The 21,348-nt window shown below is 38.1% G+C and overlaps 1 protein-coding gene across 1 annotated transcript in view; it reads left to right on the top strand.

Moving 5' to 3' along the window:
- Nucleotides 1-21,348, top strand: part of LOC107094896 (synaptotagmin-9-like) — an 82,728-nt gene that overhangs the window by 39,158 nt on the left and 22,222 nt on the right. Inside the window, exons 3-4 of the mRNA XM_015390787.1 lie at nucleotides 314-519; nucleotides 1,279-1,819. Of these exons, the coding sequence (XP_015246273.1) occupies nucleotides 314-519; nucleotides 1,279-1,819 (747 nt within the window). The remainder of the gene's footprint in view (nucleotides 1-313; nucleotides 520-1,278; nucleotides 1,820-21,348) is intronic.

The raw sequence follows: 21,348 nt of genomic DNA, 5'->3' as shown, positions 1-21,348 counted from the left end.
TAATTTTATGACTGTATTCTCGTAATTTTATTACTATTCTCGTTGCGAATTTATTCTTGTAATATTACGACTTTATCCTCATATTTTTATGACTTTATTCACGTAATGTTACGACATTATTCTGTACGAATTTATTTGTATGTGTAAAGTCCAGCTAATCTAAAATCTTACATATCTTGTATCATTATGATGTGGCTTTCTATCATTCTATCAAAGAAGACAATAATAAGACAAAATTTTTCTGATTCTTAAATTCTATTCCTGGGAATCATTTACATAAGTGGTAACATCAATATTCCTTGGTTCTGTTTAGGTTGACGGGGAGGAAAGGGAGTACAGCGAGGATGGTTGTGTGAAGGAGCTGTCAGCCGTGACTGTGCCTGAGTCTGCTTTGAAGATTAGCCACACATCACCTGACATCCCGCTGGAGACCCAAACTAAAGTGGAGAAAAACCAGGTCCACACGCTGGCCAGGGACAGAGTTCAGAGGCAGATTACTGAACCCACATCATCTGTACGGTTAGTGCTAATCAGTCCTTGAAAATTTCCCTGAGAACTTGTTGCTGCTTAGGGGTCGTTTCAGCCAAATTAGTTTCCTTAAAAACACTCATTGGAAAATGATTGTCCATCATTTGAAGTATAGAAAAAAAAAACAATTAAGTCTGATTTTATGAGGTGAAAAACACATTTGGTACAGCTGTGGCTCATTTGGCTAAACTGAGCCAAAATAACAGCTCCTCTTGGCACACGTCTCATCTAAACATTTATATGGGCAGTTTAGATTTCATTAAGTCTTTTGTTTTTTAATACAATAGATGTTTCTTGTGGGATGTCAGAAGGATTTTCATACTTAACATAAATAGTTAAAAGAAAAACATTTAGAATACACTGTTACTGAAAAGGCTGGTTACTCCCTTATCAATTTTCTTTTACACCCTTATAATTTTATCTAATTTTTTTATTTATTTTTTTTTTTATATGTAGTCATTATATGTTTTATGTTTTGGATATAACCATCACATCCTTTTTCCACTCTGATCCCAAACACAAATTTACAGAAAAGGGAAAGTATTAACTGGCGTTGTCATTTGATGTTTGTAATTGCTATGTAACTACATAGAATTAAACAGAGTAACTGCCTCATAAAATGGGGGAAATGTTTACCACAATTGTGTCACAAGATTATTTTAAGATTTCATATTCACTGGTTGATTTGGGAATTCACTGTTAATGAATGATAGATCTGAAGTACCATATGACTAACATACCTTTTTATAGGCACAACTCCATTCGCCGTCAATTGAATCTGTCCAATCCCGACTTCAACCCAGCTCAGTTTCAACGCCAAGACTCCCTCTCTGGTTTGGGTCGAATAAAACCAGAGCTGTACAAACAGCGGTCGATAGATGCCGAAGACGGACGTCGGACCGACAGCTGTGGGCGTCTTCACTTCATCCTGAAGTTTGACTTTGACCTGGAGCAGCTTATTGTGAAGATCCACAAGGCCCAGGACTTGCCTGCCAAGGACTTCTCAGGGACCTCGGACCCTTATGTCAAGATCTACCTTCTGCCTGATCGCAAAACGAAGCACCAGACCAAGGTGCACCGCAAGACTCTCAACCCAGTGTTTGACGAGGTGTTTTTGTTTCCTGTGGCATATGCTGAGCTGTCGAGCCGCAAGCTGCACTTTAGTGTCTATGACTTTGACAGGTTCTCACGGCACGATCTGATTGGCCAAGTGGTGGTGGACAACTTTCTGGAACTGGCTGACTTTCCTCGGGAAACAAAACTGTGCCGGGATGTACAATACGTGACCTCGGTGAGAACCCCTCTTTCTTTCTCTATATTTTTTCATTTTTGTCTGCTGTTAAATTGATCTCAGCTGTTTTATTTTTGGCATATACTCCATTAAAATAACAAATTTATGGTCATTAGGTTTCACATACGTTGTTAGCTTAAAATGGTATATCCCAATTAGTTTTTATGCCCAGAAAAATTTGCTGAAACTATTCAAAAGATAAAAACTCTTCCATACATTTTACAGGAACAGATGGGGAAATACATCAGCTGCCCTGCATCTTATTTTCACTCCGAGTGGAGCTCATCTGTGGTTTTCAGAGGCGAGGACAGAGAAATATACTTAGACACAGTTAATGTTTAATGAAAGCAGTGGGAAACACATGAGGCGGTAGTGACCCAGATCTTAGACTGGGGTTGAGATACAGGAACACCGTCTATATTACATTATCCACTTTAAAAAAACTAGGAAGAGAAATAAGATTTCCTGTTAATTTAGCTTAGCATGATTGGGATTGTTTAATTTCTTTTAAGCAGCATCTGATAATAATACTCAATGACTCTGAATATTGAAAACAACATCCATTTATTGGAACATTTTAGGACGATCAAAGCCGAATGTTGTGCATATTCAGTTATTATTGTGCAAATATAAGTAGGCAGCATAATGGGTCATTTTGGAAGAGGATCCAGCTGTAACATTATACAAAAAAACATTATACAGAAAGATAAGAAGCACTACTAAATAACTCAGTGTTTCTGTTTCTTTGCTCTTTGTACATTGTTAAAAAATGCAGCATTATTTCCTGATATGAGGCTAATTTCAGACTACCTGCAGGCCACATTGGACAATTGTTTTTCAACCGGATGCAACCTATTTATAATTGCAGTGGCTGTTTCCTATTGAACAATAAAATAAGATTAAAAACTAAATTGGTTTGTAGTCGAAAAAACAAATCTAAAATATTTAGTTTTACATTGATTTTTTTTTCTGGCAAAGTGCTTTCAGTACTCTTTTGTTCTACTACAGGTGTTTTTGGTTAATGACCCTAACACAATAATGATATCACTTGTATTTTAAATTTTAAATCCCTCAGAGAAATCCTGTTCCACAGTAAACCTTTAGAGCATAAGATTCTGCTTCGTCTATATTTTAATCCAGCTCCAAAAATATCCTGCAGGGCTTGCTTTTTTATTTGTTTGACATAAATGTTTACACATAATTTAAACAAGTAACAAATTCTAGTACAAATATCCTATTTATATCCTATAAATATTAGCTATTTTATGAAATTTGATCATTTCAAAAACTGTATTATCTGAACACTCATAACAACAGTTTGGGATTTTCGCATATTTTCATCTTGTTTTGATATCTCATATCAAGAAAGTGGACCTAATGTTAAGCTGGCACAAAAGCTGATACAACCCAGAGAAGAAAGTTAAGAGGCCAAAGAAAAGAAACATTGGAAAAGTAAGATGAAAGAGTAAAGATAGAGAAAAGCCACCATTAAAGGGGATAAGCATGCTGTAAATTTGATTTTTATTTTCATAACTTTTGGATTACCACTGAAAAAAGTGGGTAAGAAGAGGTAGAGAACAAGAAAAAAATCTCAGTGCATGGAAACACAGAGGTAATAGACAGGTAACAAGCAATTTTACATATTCCTCACTTTCAAATCAACACTCAGAACAATATTTTCAGGACTGCAATAAATAATACATTTTGATTCATACAAAAATGCAACAATCTAAAAAATAATATGCAATATAAAAAGTATGCTATAGAGAGATGCTAGAGAAGAATAATCCGTAATAACGTCCATGCATTCCCTACAATTACAATCCCTGAATTAAATATCATGAAATTTCTAATCAAATGATTGGACCGTTTGTACTGCAGGTGATGCACAAATATAATGTTGCTAGGAAACAGCCATTGTAGATAAGATCTGGCCCTTTCCGAATGTGAGAGTCTTCCAAATCCATTCCTCATCCTATTTAAAAGAGAATAAAAAGCATACCACACACAGTTACTAAAGGCAAATATGTTGGGGAATGAATTATCCATGGCAACAGCTTATTAGTCAAACCACACCTGGAGAATTAGAAAGAATGTCTTTAGTCACCAACAGTATATGTAGCATGCTTTCCACTAGTACTCTTCTTTTAGGTGCCTTAAATATTAAAGAAATATATGGTTTTAATAATTGCACATATGAAACATAACAAAACATGTAGAGATTTTCAGGTTTGTTGTTTGTAACCATGCAAGCCTTAGACCTGATTAAATAAACTACACAGAAAACATAAAAACATAGTTTTGTCGAATGGGGCTTTGTGGAAAGTGTAGAATAGAAATTTATCATTCATCTTCTACTTCAAACACAATACCATGCCATGTTAATATATACAGCAATTTAAAAACACCACATGGTTGACCAAACAAAAAAAACAACTTTAAAATGAATCTTGACATGAATGGATAATGTCAGTATTTATCTCATACTGAAGTGTATTTCTTTGTATCTGTTAAAAATCCCACTGCAAGATAAGTGCCCTGGGTGATTCCTCTTAAAAGAGAGGTGAAAAATTCAGCCGAGGTGTTATAAAGCATGGATTACTGATTTCAAATATGTTCTGAAAACAAAAGGCTTAATCATAGTAAGACATTAAACATGAAATAATGATGAGCTCAACACAGAGTAGATGTGGGTATCAAACCTAATGGCCTATTTTAACCTTGAAGTGGGTGATACCAAGTTTCAAATGAGGGGATTAGAGCACTGGTGGTCACTGGCCCCCCACGTTTCCTCTCTACCCAGGATGACATAAGGTCCCACCTGACATTTACTGCTCTCTCTCAGGCCCAATCCCAAACCACCCCTTAAGCACTACCCCTACCAAGTGTCACTCCCAATGAAGTCACACTTAAAGCTGTGGAGGAAGCTTTGATTGAAGGTGGGGGGTATCAATGAGAACAGAACGCCCTCTTCCCTCCAATAGAAAAGAAAAGTAGTCATTACTGTTGCAACATAGTGATGCCCAACGTGCATGGCTGAAACACTGTTCAGGTTGACATGACATCAAACCTTTCTTGAAAATAAATTAAGACGGTCAAATAAAACAACCTACTTACTGCAGCAAACCAGTGGAACTTCAGCCCCACCATTAGTTCGTCGTTACACCCAATGCCAAATTCCAGCAAGCCAGCACTGTTGCAGACTCACTGTTTAAGGGTTGAATGGTCCCCACCCACTATTTGGTTTGGGACGGCCCTTATGGGCTGGTTATACTCCCGCAGCAGTGTTTCTCAGTGAGATAACGCAAGAAATTTTTGATTAATGCCCAATATTGAAGCATGGTCTGGGCTATTTTATTACACGCCACAAAGCAAGAGAGACAATTAGGAACTAGCTGTGGGTCTAGATACGGCCAAGGTGGTGAGGAAGTGGGAGCAAGTTTGTCCAACAACAGCGGGACATGAGGGCCAAAAAGAGTTGGGATCCAGGCGGAAAAAGGGTCCCAGATTGATCACGCACCTCGCTCAAAACAAGCCAGTAAGGTACCAGACAGGAAATACCCATGAGTAGAGTGGATGTAGATTAGACCAATCAGAGGCCTCCTGTCTACGGTTACCTACAATTTGTTAGAGGTGCAACAGAGTGTCTACTCTCTTCTTTTCACAGCATGAAAAAAGCATGAAAAAAAGCAAAATAACACCTAAATATATACATTTTCTTGTAAAAACAATTGTGGCTGTTTTGCTTGTTTAAAGTTGCTGTTCAGTTACGTTGCTATAGGCAACTATTGAAATTGCAACAAAGTAAAAAAATATTGATTGAATGACCAAATACTACTGCAGTGAAATTTTGTCTAAGCATCAACTGAGTTGATGACATCAAACACAGCAGATGTTGGGAAGCCAGCGGTTGCCAAAATAACACAGTTAAACACTGGTTTACCTCGGTTGTTTTGCTATGGAACAAATATATGGAGGTTTTTCTTTTTGTATTATCAGAATTGTTGGCAGAGAGAGCGGCTAGAGTTTAGGATATGATCGACAGCCATGTCTCAATGAAACACAACAATACTGCATTCCCAATACTCTGGTCCGGTCCTTGTTAGTAATACAACTAGTTTCCAATGACCTCACATTTCTCCTAAAGATTGAAGTAAAAGATTCCCCTATTCTCTCACTCCTCTTTGCTTCTGCTCTGTATCCACAACATTTCATTTTCAACTAATCTGCTCATCTAGAAATAAGACATTGAAGCATTTATTGAGCATTTAGGACAAAAAACAGTGTTGCTCCTGTTACGCATTATAACAATTGTCCTTTCAACTAAACAGCATCCAGCACCTTCTCCAATTATTCCTCCTTTAGGTCTTGGTTTAAAACTTTGAATTTCTCCAATAAATGAGGAATTAAAGGTTCCTGCCTAGTTACCACAACTTTTTAAAAAGTAAAACTTTTATTCAGAACACACGAAAGACCCTACTGTCAGCACTTCCGTTATTGCATTTAGTAGAAACAATGCACATTGTGCGTGGGTGTATTTGATTTGTGTCACTGAGCTTGTGCCACTAAATGTGTTACATTAAATCACTAGTAATTATAGATTCAGGCAAAACTGATTAGCCCATAAAAACCGGGACAGAAAAGGACTGTCATTAATGCGGCTGAGAGGGACAAGCACTTGGCAGTTTCCTATTATTCTGTCTTGATTGTTGGGCTTTCCATTTGTTATCTTTTTAATGGCAGAATTGACACCATCAAACCAAGCTTGTAATTTTCTCCACTTCTTCCATAAGTAGTTTGGCTTTGTGTTCAGTAAAATTACGTTTCATATTTGCTGGTGTTTAAACTCCCACAACTAATCTGTTCATGCTTCTACACAAGAATTCCCTGCAGTCCCTTATAAACAAAGGGAATACTCATGGATGCATAGTTTCAGGGCATCCATCACGCTTATCCCTGCTGGGGTCTGCTATCTCCAGCTATCACCCTGCACAGGTCACCAGTCCATCGCAGGGCAACACAGAGGCAAACAACCATTAACACACACACACTTAACCTAACAGTCAAAGTTTTGGGACTGTGGGAGGAAGCTGGAGCACTCTGGGAGAACCCACACATTGCTCAGGGAGAACATGCAAACTCCATGCAGAAAGGCCCTGGGCTGGGATTTGAACCAAGACCTTTCTTGCTGCAAGGCAGCACTGCTACCTAATGCTCCACTGTGCAGTACCTGGTTTCAGGGCACATCTATATAAAAAAAAAAGACTCCTGGCTCTGTATTGCTGAGGCCAATTGTTAGCCAGAAATTTGTTGGTGAGTATTTCCACAGACAGCGCAGCTGCTTCCTCGTCAACTAATTAAGTTCAAAGCAACACAATGATCATTAGCTGGGTCAGGACTAAACAAGCCCCAACCTGTTTGTGCCTTGGTAACTAAAGCCCAGTGTGTATACACCCCCAGCTCCAAGCTTTTAGAGACATCTTGTTTGTTCACAAATTAAGTTTTCACCCAGACTCAAACAGACTCAAACAGAATCCATAACTAAATTAGGTCAGTATAAATGGGTTAGGTTTTCTTTTGAGGCATTGAACATGTTAAATATGGAGATTCTGTCTCCTGTGAGAAATGCTAAGGATTCAAACCCGACAAATATAATCTCTTATTAATTATGAATGTAACCATCACATATTTCAACGTCGGTCGGATGTAAAGCTTTTTTTTTTTCTTTACGGAAGCCAATAGGCACTATTGTGATTATCCAGATGACATTAGGATCACAAGGAAATGTTTTAGTAATTATCAATCATTATGTGCTGTAAAAAGGATTTGATTGTCATCATGATCACAACTGAGGGTTAATTGAAATCATGTAATTTCTTAAAATATAGCAGGTCATTAAGCGCACACACACACACACATATATATATATATATATATATAAATGCCAGAAATACCAGACTATGTTGCTGCCTGTATTTTAACATTTTATTAGTGCTTCAGTCAACCAAATTGATACCTCAGCAACAAAATTGGTTTTTAGAAAATTGAAAAGATGATGTCAGGGGGGAGTGCTTTGGTGGCGCAGTGGTTAGCTCACACGACCCATGTATGGAGGCCTTAGACCTCGACGCGGGTGACCCATGTTTGAATCTGGCCTGTAGTCCTTTCCTGCGAGTCTCTCTCCTTCTCTCCTACCCCCTTTCCTGTCAGCCTACCTTTCATAAAACGAGCCCCTAGTGCCATAAAAACAAACAAAAAAAGATTTATGTAGGGGCTTCTTGTTTATTTCTGTAAAGAAAGGCTGAGTACATGTACAACTATGAAGTTATTTTTCCCACTTCTCGTCCCAGACCTCAAGCAGAACTGGGTCACCTCCCTTTGGACAGTAGGCTGGGACCCTGATTAGTCCACTTTACAGTATGTAGGCATGCATGTTTATACAGTAGCTGTATATATTGTGAGGATTTATACATAGACCCTCTCAGGTCTGGCAATTGATCTCTCATTAGTATATGTCTCGGTTATGTTACATTTCATGCTACAATGCTCATGTTGTCTGTTCTGCGACAATCTCATCATTTTACTTATGGATAATAAAAAAGGCTTCAGAATGAAGGCGTACATTACAATGACAGAAAGATGTGGTCTCTGCAGATAACTTGAAAAGTCTGTATCAGGAACCCATTATGTATGTGAGGGCATGAAAGGTCATATGGGCATGCATTACAGGGATGTATTGACTTTGGGCTAGTTGGTATTATTGCAGCAACATATCAGAGTAAAGATGTTGCATGGGGGAGTCTTGTAGCAGCAGTGGTAGCTTAATCATCGTGGTATAATATGTATGCAGCTAAGCGTTTTGATCACTGAAAAAAAGAAGGAAAAAAGGTCCGGCCTTAGAAGACTACAACTTCATTACATCCAGCAAAGGTACTATTAAAATAATGTAAATAAGGCACAGCAAAGGGATAAACATATAATCTGTGATTATATATATATATTAAATCAAATTATTCCATTTGATATCCTTTCACTTCATGATAACAATTTGTAATTGACAGAAATTACTTTTAAAATCAAGATGTGAAAGACTGATGCCATTAAGGCGTCTCCAAACCTGGTCCTCAAGATCTACTGTCCTGCAGGGTTTAGATGTATCCCTGCTCAAACAAATTACCAGACCTTAGCTGAAGAGGTAATTCACTAATTTGAATTAGCTGTGTTAGAGAGATCGATTTGGAGGTAGTGGGGCTCTATAACATGACCCTGTAAAGGCAAAGCCTTGCAATAGAAGAGGTTGCATGGAAAAGATGTAAGATTTAGTATAGAGGGGCTGAGTGGAAATAGAGAAGGTTAAGATAGTGAGGAAAGAGATAGTGGTAAAGTATTTGTTGGTGTCTTTGCAGAGGGAGGTTTAGGGTTTTCTGTTTTCTATTCCATTCTGTAAAGGGGGAGGTCATCTTTTTTTTGCTGTGAGATTCGTGAGGGAGAAGGCTTTTGATAAGTTTGAAATTATTTTTCTGACCATCTTTGTCTCGGCTGGAATGGGGTTAATAATTTTCCTACTTTCTCAATGTTTTCTGCTCAAGGGCAGAGCTGCTGTTGGGTGACTCACAGAGAAAAACAGATTCAGTGTAAAAAGTTATGCTCCAGACCTGTTTAGAAAGAAACCACTTTTCTTGAAAAGCTGCTTTATTGCCAGGAAAATATTAAATAATATATTAAAGTTGTCAATGAAGGTCACAGATTTTGTTGCATATTGCTTTTTCCACATTGTTGATCTCACATTGGAGAAATTTATCTCTGCATTTAACCCATCCCATTGGGTAGCAGTGGGCTGCCATTGTGTGTAGTATTGCACCGATACCAGTATCGGGCGAGGCCCCGATCCAGCACTAAAATGGTGGTATTGGTATCGGCGAGTACCAACAAATACGATACTGATACCATTTTGAGAGCCAAAAGTTTATTCAACTATTGTCACCCATTCCAGGTAAAAACTTCTACTGGATTCACTTTGTATTAGTATTTTCCTGCTTCACATAGGTAGGCAGCAGTTTGGCAAAGCTTTCATGGCAATTATTTTACATCCAAGTAGTATGCAGTTCTTCACATGTACCAACATATTCTCAATATCAGTTCGTATGAAATCGTACGAGGAGTTATGCACAGTATTTCGTACGTTTTGGACGTTTTTCCTCGAAAAAACAGGTAAGTGCGCATGCGCAGCCAGACAGACAAAAAAGCAGATCCGCGGACGGACGTAAAACTGGGAAAAACAGTGCAATAATTACTTCTTCATGTCTCTAACTACGTTGCTTGCTGTTTTGTATCTTAGGTTTAGGTACAGGGTCAGGGTTAGGGTTAATTGTATGTTAAATTCTATGTTATTTAATGGTGCGTAAGATGCTCATGCGCAAGGATATCTTGTCTCGAGGCAAGACATAAAAATACGACAAAATACGACGAAAAAAACGTCAAAAAAGTACGAAATTACGGTGCATAACTTTTCGTACGGTTTCATACAAACTTATAATCAGAATACACTGCATGTACACACACATAACAATTTCAAACAGATGGTATCGGTATGTTATCGGCCAATAGTGCACAGCCAGGTATCTGGTAACGGGGCCAAAAAATGGCATCGGTGCAACACTAATTGTGTGGCACCCAGGGAGCAGTGTGGGGTTAAGGGTCTTGCTCAGAGACCCAGAGTGGAAGCTGTGGGGATCGTATCAGTTACTTGCAACTTTCTTAGAGCACAAGCGCTAACCCACTAGGTCTCCCCACATTCACACATTTACAACCACACTTACATCCACACAGACATATAAGAGCACTCAACGGAGATGCACAGAGGGGCAAACACTAAACATATTTTTATCTCCTCATACATACACTATCCTTGTGGGTCTGGGGAGCAAGCCCCCTTTTTGCAACAGGCAAAAAAAAGAGGGTCCAGGACCGGGTGTCACCGTAGGAAGGAGAGCAACAATGTATCCCAGTGCTAGTTTCAAACACAACCTCAGGGCCAACACCACGGGGGAGAACCATGGACCAGACACCCCCCCAGCATCACCCTATCTGACTGCTGGCATAAGCCGTGCGCAGGCAGCAAGGCAGACCCACACCACAAGTTGAGATGCATCCAGGCACGTGATAGTATCCTACCTGCTGTCAGCTGGCTCCCCCCGCAAAACCCTCTAATGTCCCAGACCCCGACTCAATGTTAGGAACCGGCATCCCACCGTCCCAACGGTAGGACAAGACATCAAAGCCCTGGGATGGGAACCAGAGTACGGAGAGTCCAAGGAGAGCCAGAAACCCCAGCAAAGCCATGACCAACCCCAAGGGCCCAGTCTCATCCCAAAGCCAGAATGAAACATTATCATGAATTCAGCTTTCATTATATTTTATGTTTTACTCTGATCAAGTAAGATTATTATGGATGCATCACATGGTCCCGGCATTATCCTTTTCTGATCTTTTATTATTGAGTGTATCACTGTGGACTTTTTTTTTTTTATCTCTCTTTGTATAAAATGGATACATTTCAGAGACACTGCATAATGCAGTATTCCGTAATTCTTGTGGAAAATGTTTAATTATTTCAATATATAAAGATTATATTAAATAGGTTTAGGTAATTGTTAGGACTGTTAGATTGACTAGTAACATCAAGAACTAACATCTTGCCAGCTTTTCAAGCCAGTTATTTTTTTCTTTTTTGTACAAGCAGAATTAAGAGGACCATATTACTGCAGGACAGGTCCTTTCAAATGACCTTGATAATTTAGCCAGCGCGATCATTTAGTATTTTAAGAGGAGAAATAGTCCTTTTTTTAAACTACAGCCTTAAGCACTACTTGGCCTTTTATTTGCACTCACTGAAAAGTGAAGAACACAATCACCTAAATGAATAGAGTTGGTGGATTCATTGATAAGGGTTTATAAAATTGGCACATATAAATGAAAAGTAGTGTGCCTGTTGTTGCTGCTTTATCTTAATAACATTTTAGAATTAAGCAGCAATCTTTGTTTGGGATAAGCAAATTATTTCTAAATTTTGACCAAAACATACATAGACCATAGGCCTATCGTGAGGTTTATAGCAAAGGTATTTTCATTAAGTGGTTTTAAGCTCTAAACTTAATTGTTTGTTAAAACATATTAGTAGGAAAAAGGTATGGCACTTCCCCTTTGCCAGCAATCTATGCAACTTTCGATTTCAATTTGTACATATAACACAAAGTAAAAAACATCTGACTTTTAAAGCCTCTTCAGCAAAATATCCATTAACATTTTTCAGTCCAATTTGTAGCTTAGTTTACAGTTATAATACATATTTTTTTTATTTTCTGCTCAAATTCATGGCAACATTTTTTTTTTATAATGTATTACCTAATTTCAATGTTGTAATGCACTGAACCAAATTTTAGTCAAAAATGCCACATTTGGATGTATCATCGGTCAACATGGGGGTTGAGGTTGCTTCAGGACCCAAAAGCAGAGATGGGTTCTTGTAGGTTTAATGAAAAACTGAGGCGAACATCCAAAACCACAAAAATTCGGAGAACCAAAAAACCAGCAGACATCAGGAAAAACTCACGTGAGGAGCCAGAGACGAGGAAACAACAAAACAACAAGGAATAACAAAGAGTATATATGGGAGACAGAACAAAGACTGGGGTAATCAGATGATATGGTGCAGGTGTGGATGGAAGTGGATAGACAGAGCTAGGGGAAAGGAGACAAACACAATGGAGTAACAGAGAGTTACATAAGACTGGCTTAAATATAACACAAAATGGAAAATAAACCAAAGACCAACAAAACAGAATTACCTAGATAGTAAAAACTGAAAGTCCTCAAAAGGGGAGAACCATAACATCATCACATTTAACAGTAACACCCTATGGTAAACACCCTCTATATTTAAAGGTATAGTGGAGGATTTTTGAGAATTTTAAAAAAGACCTTCCCTCTCCACTTAAAAAAAAAAAAATGCACATGCATAACCCTGTACCCTCTCCCGAGAGGTGACACTTATTAAACGTGTGTAAGAGCATGCTCAAGCCCATTTCTCCTTGTGTACGCTCTGTTTAAAAGTTGCTGTTTGCATTCACAATTTTTCCACTATGTCAGACTAACCAGTAAGTGAAAATGGCGATGAGCACGTAGGACGGCCTTAGGTAAAGATATCAATAAAATTAATTACAATTCTGAGGACAACTTATGTTATAACTATATCACTATACCTTTAAGGTATTGTCTCCGTCTTAAAATATTATAGCCTTTTGGGGTTTTTTTTTCTACGACTGTTTTGCTGCAGCGTTTCAACGTGCCGTAAAGATAAGCACTTTGCCAGCAGATTTGCTCAACATAAAGGATTTCTCAAAAAGGAATCCTTAAAATCCTAATAGATTTTTATTTAAAAAAAAGGCTAAATATATGTTCTACTTTAAATGTCAGAAAATAAAACAGTTCTCTGGATTAATTCTAGTAAGTTTGTGAGTCCTTGATGTATTTTGCATGATGTCCCCAGAAGAAGCAGTTATGCATTTGATGCCTAGAAATATATCTGAAAATGCTCCAACATTTCAGCTAAATGTAAAACTGAGATAATTGGTGACACATGATTATTATTGTCATCCGTCATGGTTTGGCTCTGTTTTTGTACTGTACAGCTCTTCAATTAAATATTTTTTATGTGCTTATATATAACATAAATGTTGATAAACCAGAAGCTTACAGAGCCACAGTGTCATCATTTTCCCTTTTCTTAATGCTTATAGGCACAGACCTCAAAGTCTAACCATATGTCTATCCTTGCTTTAAGGGAATAAATACTTATATATTTTGGTAACTGTATCATGACCCACAGGTGTTTGTGTTTTTCTATTTCAGTGGAGTATTTTTTCCTAATAATTTCTGGGTTTATTTATGTAAATATATTAATGTTTATTTTTGTTTAAGGCTCTTACGACAAAGGTTGATTTCCTTGAGTTTAGTTTCTTAATTACTTACTGTGATATTCCCTCTGTGCATTATAACCTTACTTTGTATATTAGTGGAGACTTTTTCCCTTTGATTCATAGATCGGTTTTTATCTTGCAAAGATCCTTGTGTATCACCTCTGTTTCTGTCACCTAGTGTCTGCTTTGTCATTAGTTGCAAATGTGCTGTGCAGTAGAGGAGGGCATATCGATCCTAGGAACGATACTATCGATACCAACACTAGTATTGATATTGAACGATATTCTTTTAACAAGATCGATACTTTTTATTCTCTCCCACATGCATTAACTGCAGCAGATTCACCAGTCTCCCTTTCTGTGTTACAGCACTTTGCTACTCACCCCTCCCCTCTCGTCACCGGCTCAGCTCTCAGGCTGAGCCTGGCCCGCCCACTTAGCTCTCTCTCCCCTAGACACAAACAACCACGCTGCTGTTCCTTAGATGCCAGAGCAGAAAGACCTGGTTAAATGCAGTGGAAACACAACAAATTTATATAAGCACATGAAAAACCGTTGCTCTCGCTCATTGCCCCAACAGACCCTCAACCCGTCACTGACAGAGGCGTTTCAGATCTCCAGAGCATATCCAGGTAGATAAGAGTGATCATCTTCATATAAACTTTCAAAGTAGATATTAGACGTCTTATGTCCCTGAAGCCCACTCAGAAAGTGGAATTAAGACCTTAAAAAAAAAGTACATTTATCTCATTAAAACATGTTGCCTAATTGGGCTAACATTAACTAATCCTTTATTTATCCCACCATGGGGACATTTATAGAATTAAAACAACAAGCAAGTACACACAATAGAAACAAAATTACATAAGGTTTGAAAGATATTATATAAGAGGTAGATTAGGAAAAAAAACAACACTATGAGCAGACTATTATTAATATTAAATTATAACAATAAAACAAAAATCACAAAAAAAGAAAGCTCAACATTTCCATGATACTTCAAGTTTAACTGTAAAAAGTATTGGTATTGCATCAACATTGGAAATACTGATCCTTTATTCACTTGGTATCATATGGATTAAGAATTCCCTGTATTCCCACCCATACTGTGCAGCAATCTGCCCTCATTGCGTGTATGATCCTGTCATGCATCAAGAAAGCGCCGCTCTATTTTGAAATGTCTCTTTTCCCTTTCCTGTGTCTGGCTTCCTGTCTGAAGAATGACAAAGGCTGTTTCTCTGTCATGCCAAGGCACCTCAGACTTTGTGAGAATTACAATGGCCAATAAATGCAATATGAGGAAAACTCACTGTTAAAAGACAGTGTAACAAATGTAATAAACGGTTGAGTTTGATAATCTCTACGCTTTTTATACGGTATATTAGTAATCATGAAAGCTAAGTATGTTTCACATGATGAGATCACTTTACTATCACCTACTTTCAAACTTGTGTACACTCCTTAATAATTAAGAATTTTGCGTGAGAGAAAGGCTTTTTATATAATATATAAAACTGGGCTGTTAAATATTTTAAAAAACAATGACTACTCAATCTCTATACTACAAAAAAACTGGCAGTGTGATCAAAATGACAGTCTGACTATTCTTCACAGGCAGTTGTAACGGGTACTTTAGTTTAGCCTGATTCTGCCATGGTGTATTTATTAATGCTAAAGTGCAGTCAAGGCAGTGATTTATTTATTTCAAGCATGCTCACTCAGGCAGATATATCTACTGTATTGTTGACATGCTCAGAGAGAAAAGGATCTGTAGTTTAAACCCAGTTAAAGTTTCAACAAATGACCTCAGGGACTGCAGTAGTCAGAATCTTGTGACATCAACTTTTGATTTTAGCATGTATCCTACAGAGCGAAGGACACAAATAGACAAATAGTGTATATTTTTTGGAAACCTCACATGTTACTGATTTCTTCTGGCTGAATGATCTTTAGGAGAACTTCATTTAACTGAATAAGTAGATATATAATTGATTACAAAAAAATTATCTTAAATCACAACAACTAAATGTAGCATTTTACCATCATATTAACTCTTAGTGCCTTATCTTCACAAGGTTTGCGACCAGAGCAAATCTTCCGACAAGGCACAGAGTAATTTGCATTTGCATCGTAAACAGGTGCAAACACTTTTCTGCATGTGTACCTTCTTCAATATGCAGATCATTTTCTAATGACCAAACTGTGCAGATTTGTTGACAGAGAATATGCAAACGTTAAATTTTTTTCCAAATCTGAACCTCAACTGCACAGCCGGAGTCTTAGCAGCTCTGAAAGTCTGATGTAAACTCACACTCATGTACAAAAATGTCTACAGTCATGTTGCAACAAACAAGGTAGTTGTGCATTTAATGTAGAGAGATCATGTGTGCATTTAAACATATTTTGTTTATAGACAATTAAAGTCTATGTATTTGTGTACAAGATAATGCGTTAAGATGACAATATCACCCTATACAATCAAACCAAAATAAAAAACGCGACTTAAATATTGTGGCATCTTTTCTGAGCTGCTTTTTTCACCCTTCAATGTTCTTTAAAAAGGCTTTACATTAACCAGTTATGTTTTATGTTATGTTTAAATTATTTGCTATTATGCAGTGTATAAGGTTAGGGCTACTGAGAAAAATCTAGCTGCCTAGAGCATTATCTGCTGTGAATCAGACTTTTACAGGAAGGTGGTCAATTAGCAGACAAAGACATCTACCTCAATTTTCATATTATTTGAATTTTTTATTTTTAAATTTACCTTCGATTTCCAATCCTTTTATTTAACTTTTGAGGTTTAGAGGTAAGCTACCCATATGAAGTGCACAATAAGTAATATCATACATTAATTACTGCTATTTCAGCCCACAAAATGCACATGCAAAAGAATACATGTACAATTTAGCACCTCTGCAATCTTTGAAGATCAGACCTTCAGATGGTTATCCCAGCTAATTATTAATTGTTCAAATCCTGATCTTGCCAGAAGACAACACATGCGTTAGCCTTGATACAGAAATGTTTAGGACCAATGACATGCAGTGATGTGAATACCATCATTGCATCTATCAGAGGCGTACCCAAAAATGTAACCATTTTGGAGCCATTGCTTTCCATTAAACACTGACATTATTCAATTACCACTGATATAAGTTCTGGTCCTTCATACTTGCGCTCAAGTTTTGCTTGTAATTACTGAAATGAAACACTACATAGAGAAGTTAAACTGAGGCTTAGCCAGAAAATTTCAGTTCATTTTAGCCACTTAGCCATCCCTCTGCTTTCTTATTCAAAATCAGCGTTCTGAAAATCAGGTTTTCTGAAATGTAACCATCTGTCTTACTGAACCTGTGAGCTCATAAATCAAATCAAATGTTTAAAGTGATTTTCTGTTATCGGATGATAAGAAAATGTGGTTATGCGAATCTAATAAATATCCACCTATGGGAGGTTGCTCTTAGATGTTAGGGTTTGATCAGGTGTTATAACACACTTATAAAATGAGAATTGGTCCACCTTAAAGTGTGTTGTAAAATTTTAAGTATCAAAACAATTATAAGATAGTAAAAAAAGATCTGGAACAAATACATTTGTTGTATTCGAACATTGTGATGACAAAATTACCTCTAATGAAGTGTTTACTTCATTAGAAAAATAGAAAATAATTAACTGACAGTTAAGTAGCTGTAAATGTGTTGGTGTGAGTTTTATATTGATTATGCACTAATAAGAAGAGAAGAAATGTTCCATCTGGAAAACAATTTTATTAAGTTACTGTAGCATTAATCAGCTGACAGCAAATGTAGAAATCCATTACTCCATTACTAATCAATGTACAAAGTAGTATGTGATGACTCAATCTGCAAGATTTCCCAACTATAGAAGATGTTTATATGTGTTCTAATGTCCAACAATTAACTTTTTTGCAATGTTCAAATTTTTTGCGGCTCTACTGGTAATATTAGCCCATTGGAGTTGACTCGACAAAGCCTGGCTTAAAGTGTAAAGTAAATTTCTCAAGTTTGATAAAGTTAGGGGGATGGCAAAAAATGCTATAACCCGCAAGACTTTTAGCTCGCCACCAAACAGAAACCTGCTAAAAATAACAGCCAAAATAGACTTGACTTTTATCCCTAGTGAAACATATTTGTCTTCTTTTTTAGCTTTTTGTTTTAAATTTTTTTTTTCTTTAGCTACAGCCCTATGTTTCAGTCTCTTGGATATCTCTTAACGTTTTAGGAATTAAAGGTGTCTGGTGTGGTCTGGTCTGGTCTTCTCAGTCTAGTCTAGTCTAGTCTTATTTGGTCTGGTCTGGTGTGGTCTGGTCTAATCTGGTCTAGTCTGATCTGGTCTGGTCTGCTGTGTTCTGATCTAGTCTGGTGTGATCTGGTGTGGTCTGGTCTAGTCTAATCTGTCTAGTCTGATCTGGTCTGGTCTAGTCTAGTCTATCAGGTCTAGTCTGATCTGGTGTTGTCTGGTCTAGTCTGATCTGGTCTGGTCTGGTGTGTTCTGATCTGGTGTGGTCTGGTCTAGTCTGGTCTGGTCTAGTCTAATCTGGTCTGGTCTGGTCTAGTCTAGTCTAATCAGGTCTAGTCTGATCTGGTGTTGTCTGGTCTGGTCTAGTCTAATCTGGTCTAGTCTAATCTGATCTAGTCTGGTCTGGTGTGGTCTGATCTGATCTGGTGTGGTCTGGTCTAGTCTAATCTGTCTAGTCTGATCTGGTCTGGTCTGGTGTGGTCTGGTCAGCTGTGGTATGGGTTGGTATGGTATGGTGCCGGCATTTAGTCTTACTTTGTTTTAGAGATACCCAACTTAGCCTTTCATTTAAAAGAAAAAGATAATCTTTTTAATATGAATCTGTTTTTTTCTAGTACATGTAGCAAACATATTCAGTACAAGGTATTAAACATGTATGGGGGTGGTCTTTAAGTGGTTTCTATTCACATTAGAAATAGGAAAAGGACGTTTCCGTAGAACACACAGATTTGTATCCATCTATGTTGCTTTGATTACATGTGCACCTTTTGTCAATCAGAGAGCCACTCAAATCTTGAAATCACAAAATCGCTGGTTCATTATTGTAACTAAAATAAATAATGTTTCAGCTTAGTCGACCCTCAGCGCAATGTATGAAAAAATAAACAGTGAAATGGCTAAACTTCTACTGCAAGATGGAATTTCTATTTTTTGTTGTTATACTAGTTGTACTAGAAATAAGGGAAAGCTCATTACTTCTCCTACTTTAACTCTGTGTAGTCTCCCTCCTGTCCTATTAGGTTTCTTGAGAACCTTTTTTGATAATACTTTGGTTTTTTTTTAACAAACAATTCCTTTGCTATCTTGTCGCCTTTGTCTGCAAGCATCTACCTTTATAGAGCAAAAATCGGAAATAGCCTTATATTACAAAAAAGAAAAAAAATATGAATCTATGGGAACTTTTTCTCTCTGCAGGGGTTGAAAGACACTTTTGGTATCAAACTCATTTGTAAGAAAGTTGCAGGTAAAGATAAAATTTTAATAAGAACCTTATTGTAAAGGAGGAGGGATAGGATTAATGAAACCAGACTCAGAACAATGATTGAGTTTCTGTAAGTTTGAAGCTTGTATATTAAACCTGCTAGATCCTGAGGGAAGTGAGATGTTTGATAATTAGAGAAGATGGACTGCCCCTACTCTCTCTTCTTTATTGGGGTGCTTTGGAGATGCAGGCTAATTTCATTGGAAGAATAAGAGTGACCATAATTCTAACCGCAGGCTTGATTTGAGTGCTCATAATAGTAGTGACCAACACTCTATATCCTGTAAACCTAACTCTATAGTCTGTGTGTGTAAGAGAATGATGGAAGAAGGCGATCACATTATCAGTGGAGAGCATAAGGGCTTATTTATCCTGCATCTCTTTGCTTGCCTGCCTGTGTGTATCAGGTTGCAAATTCTTGTGCCTCTGCCAGGATGCATGTGTGCTACACCTCTGAGGCATCATAAGCCAGGAGTTTATGATTACCAGTAGATGCTCAAAGCAACAGTGATGACAGAACATCAGAGGTGCATTCCTCCTCAGTAACACTTATAATGAATCGGCTCATCACTCAGTGTCAGAGATCTTGGCTGATGATTGTTTACGTGTATGCATGTCAGTGTGAGCATATTCTGTGTTCCCAGGCGTGCTAATGCTGTCATCCTTGATGAATTAACTCATTTCAATCCATTTGATTTTCAGCTGTATTGAGCAGAAGACTCAGGGTAGCAGTTTTTTTTTTTACGTGCTTCTGTTAGAGGGTTTGTGTCTCTCAAATAACGGCAATTTATCTTAATCAGGCCAAGACAGAGAACTCTATCTCTAAACCAATTCAGTAGTTTTGTTGTTCTGCTTCACGCCGATACAAGGCTCAGCCTTGTACCCTATGTAGAGGGTGCCTCAGGAGCACCATGAGGTGAATCAAGGGGAATGCGACCATATTGCCTCTTTACCTGCAACATTTGTTGAAAATTTGTTGTGTTGAAAAATCTGAACTCTGCTGTATTTTCACATCATGACAGCCAATCAGGAACTAAATATGATTGTGATATATGGTGAAGAAACTCAGCAAGATTTGTTTCAATAAAAATGGAAGATAGCAAAATGAATGTTGATAAAGGATGAAGAAAGGAATGCTCTTGAGAGGTGTCTTTTGAAAAATAAGTTTTAATTTATCTCCATAAGGACTGGTAAATCATTCATTATTCGTCTTCCTCCATTAGCTCTAGCAGAGGCACCATCAGCCGCTGTCATCAATCCCCCCCCCCCACCTTAATGCCCTCTGCTGGTGACTCTGTGATGTACAGCTGTGCCCCTTTTATCTTCCCGTTATTCTCCAGAACTAGTCACGGTTAGCCACCACCTCTTCTCCTCTCTTGAGTTCTCTCTGCCCGGCTGACTTCTCGAAGTCACTGCTCTCCTCCTCTATGCTCTAGCTCCAGTGGAGGGCAAGGCTTGCCACAGTGGCTCGGCTCAGGTGCTCTCCCTGCAGAGGTTCTTACTTACCTGCTGAGAATGCCTTCGCCCTTGCATGATTCTCCATGGAGGGTGGCCATGATCCATCCATTACTCCTGGATCTGCTGGAACCAGGGATGTCAGGGGCTTTTTTTGGCTTTCCAAAGTATATAATAACCTGACTCCGCCAGATGGATTTGCTCCGCATATCCATCTGGAAACCTTCCGTTGAAGTAATTTTGGGAAGGGGCGAAAAAACTGGTTAGCTGATTGGCCTATGTTGGTGATAGACGGGCCAAATAAACCAATCAGATCAACGAAGCATATGACGTACTTCTTTCTGCGGCAGCTGAGGAAACTCAAGCTGCCAACCCGGATGTTGGTGCAGTTTTACACCTCCATCATTGAGTCCATCCTCACCTCCTCCATCACCGTGTGGTACGCTGGCGCCACCGCCAGGGACAGATACCAACTGCAGCGCACTGTGCGCTCCGCTGAGAAGGTGATCGGCTGTAAGCTGCCATCACTCCAGGACCTGTATGTCTCCAGGACCAGGAGGCGTGCAGGTCCG

This window comes from Cyprinodon variegatus, unplaced genomic scaffold (genome assembly GCF_000732505.1).
Source record: "Cyprinodon variegatus isolate N-32 unplaced genomic scaffold, C_variegatus-1.0 Scaffold513, whole genome shotgun sequence".
NCBI classification, from domain to species: Eukaryota; Metazoa; Chordata; class Actinopteri; order Cyprinodontiformes; family Cyprinodontidae; genus Cyprinodon; species Cyprinodon variegatus.
This window is presented reverse-complemented; position numbering and strand designations above follow the sequence as displayed.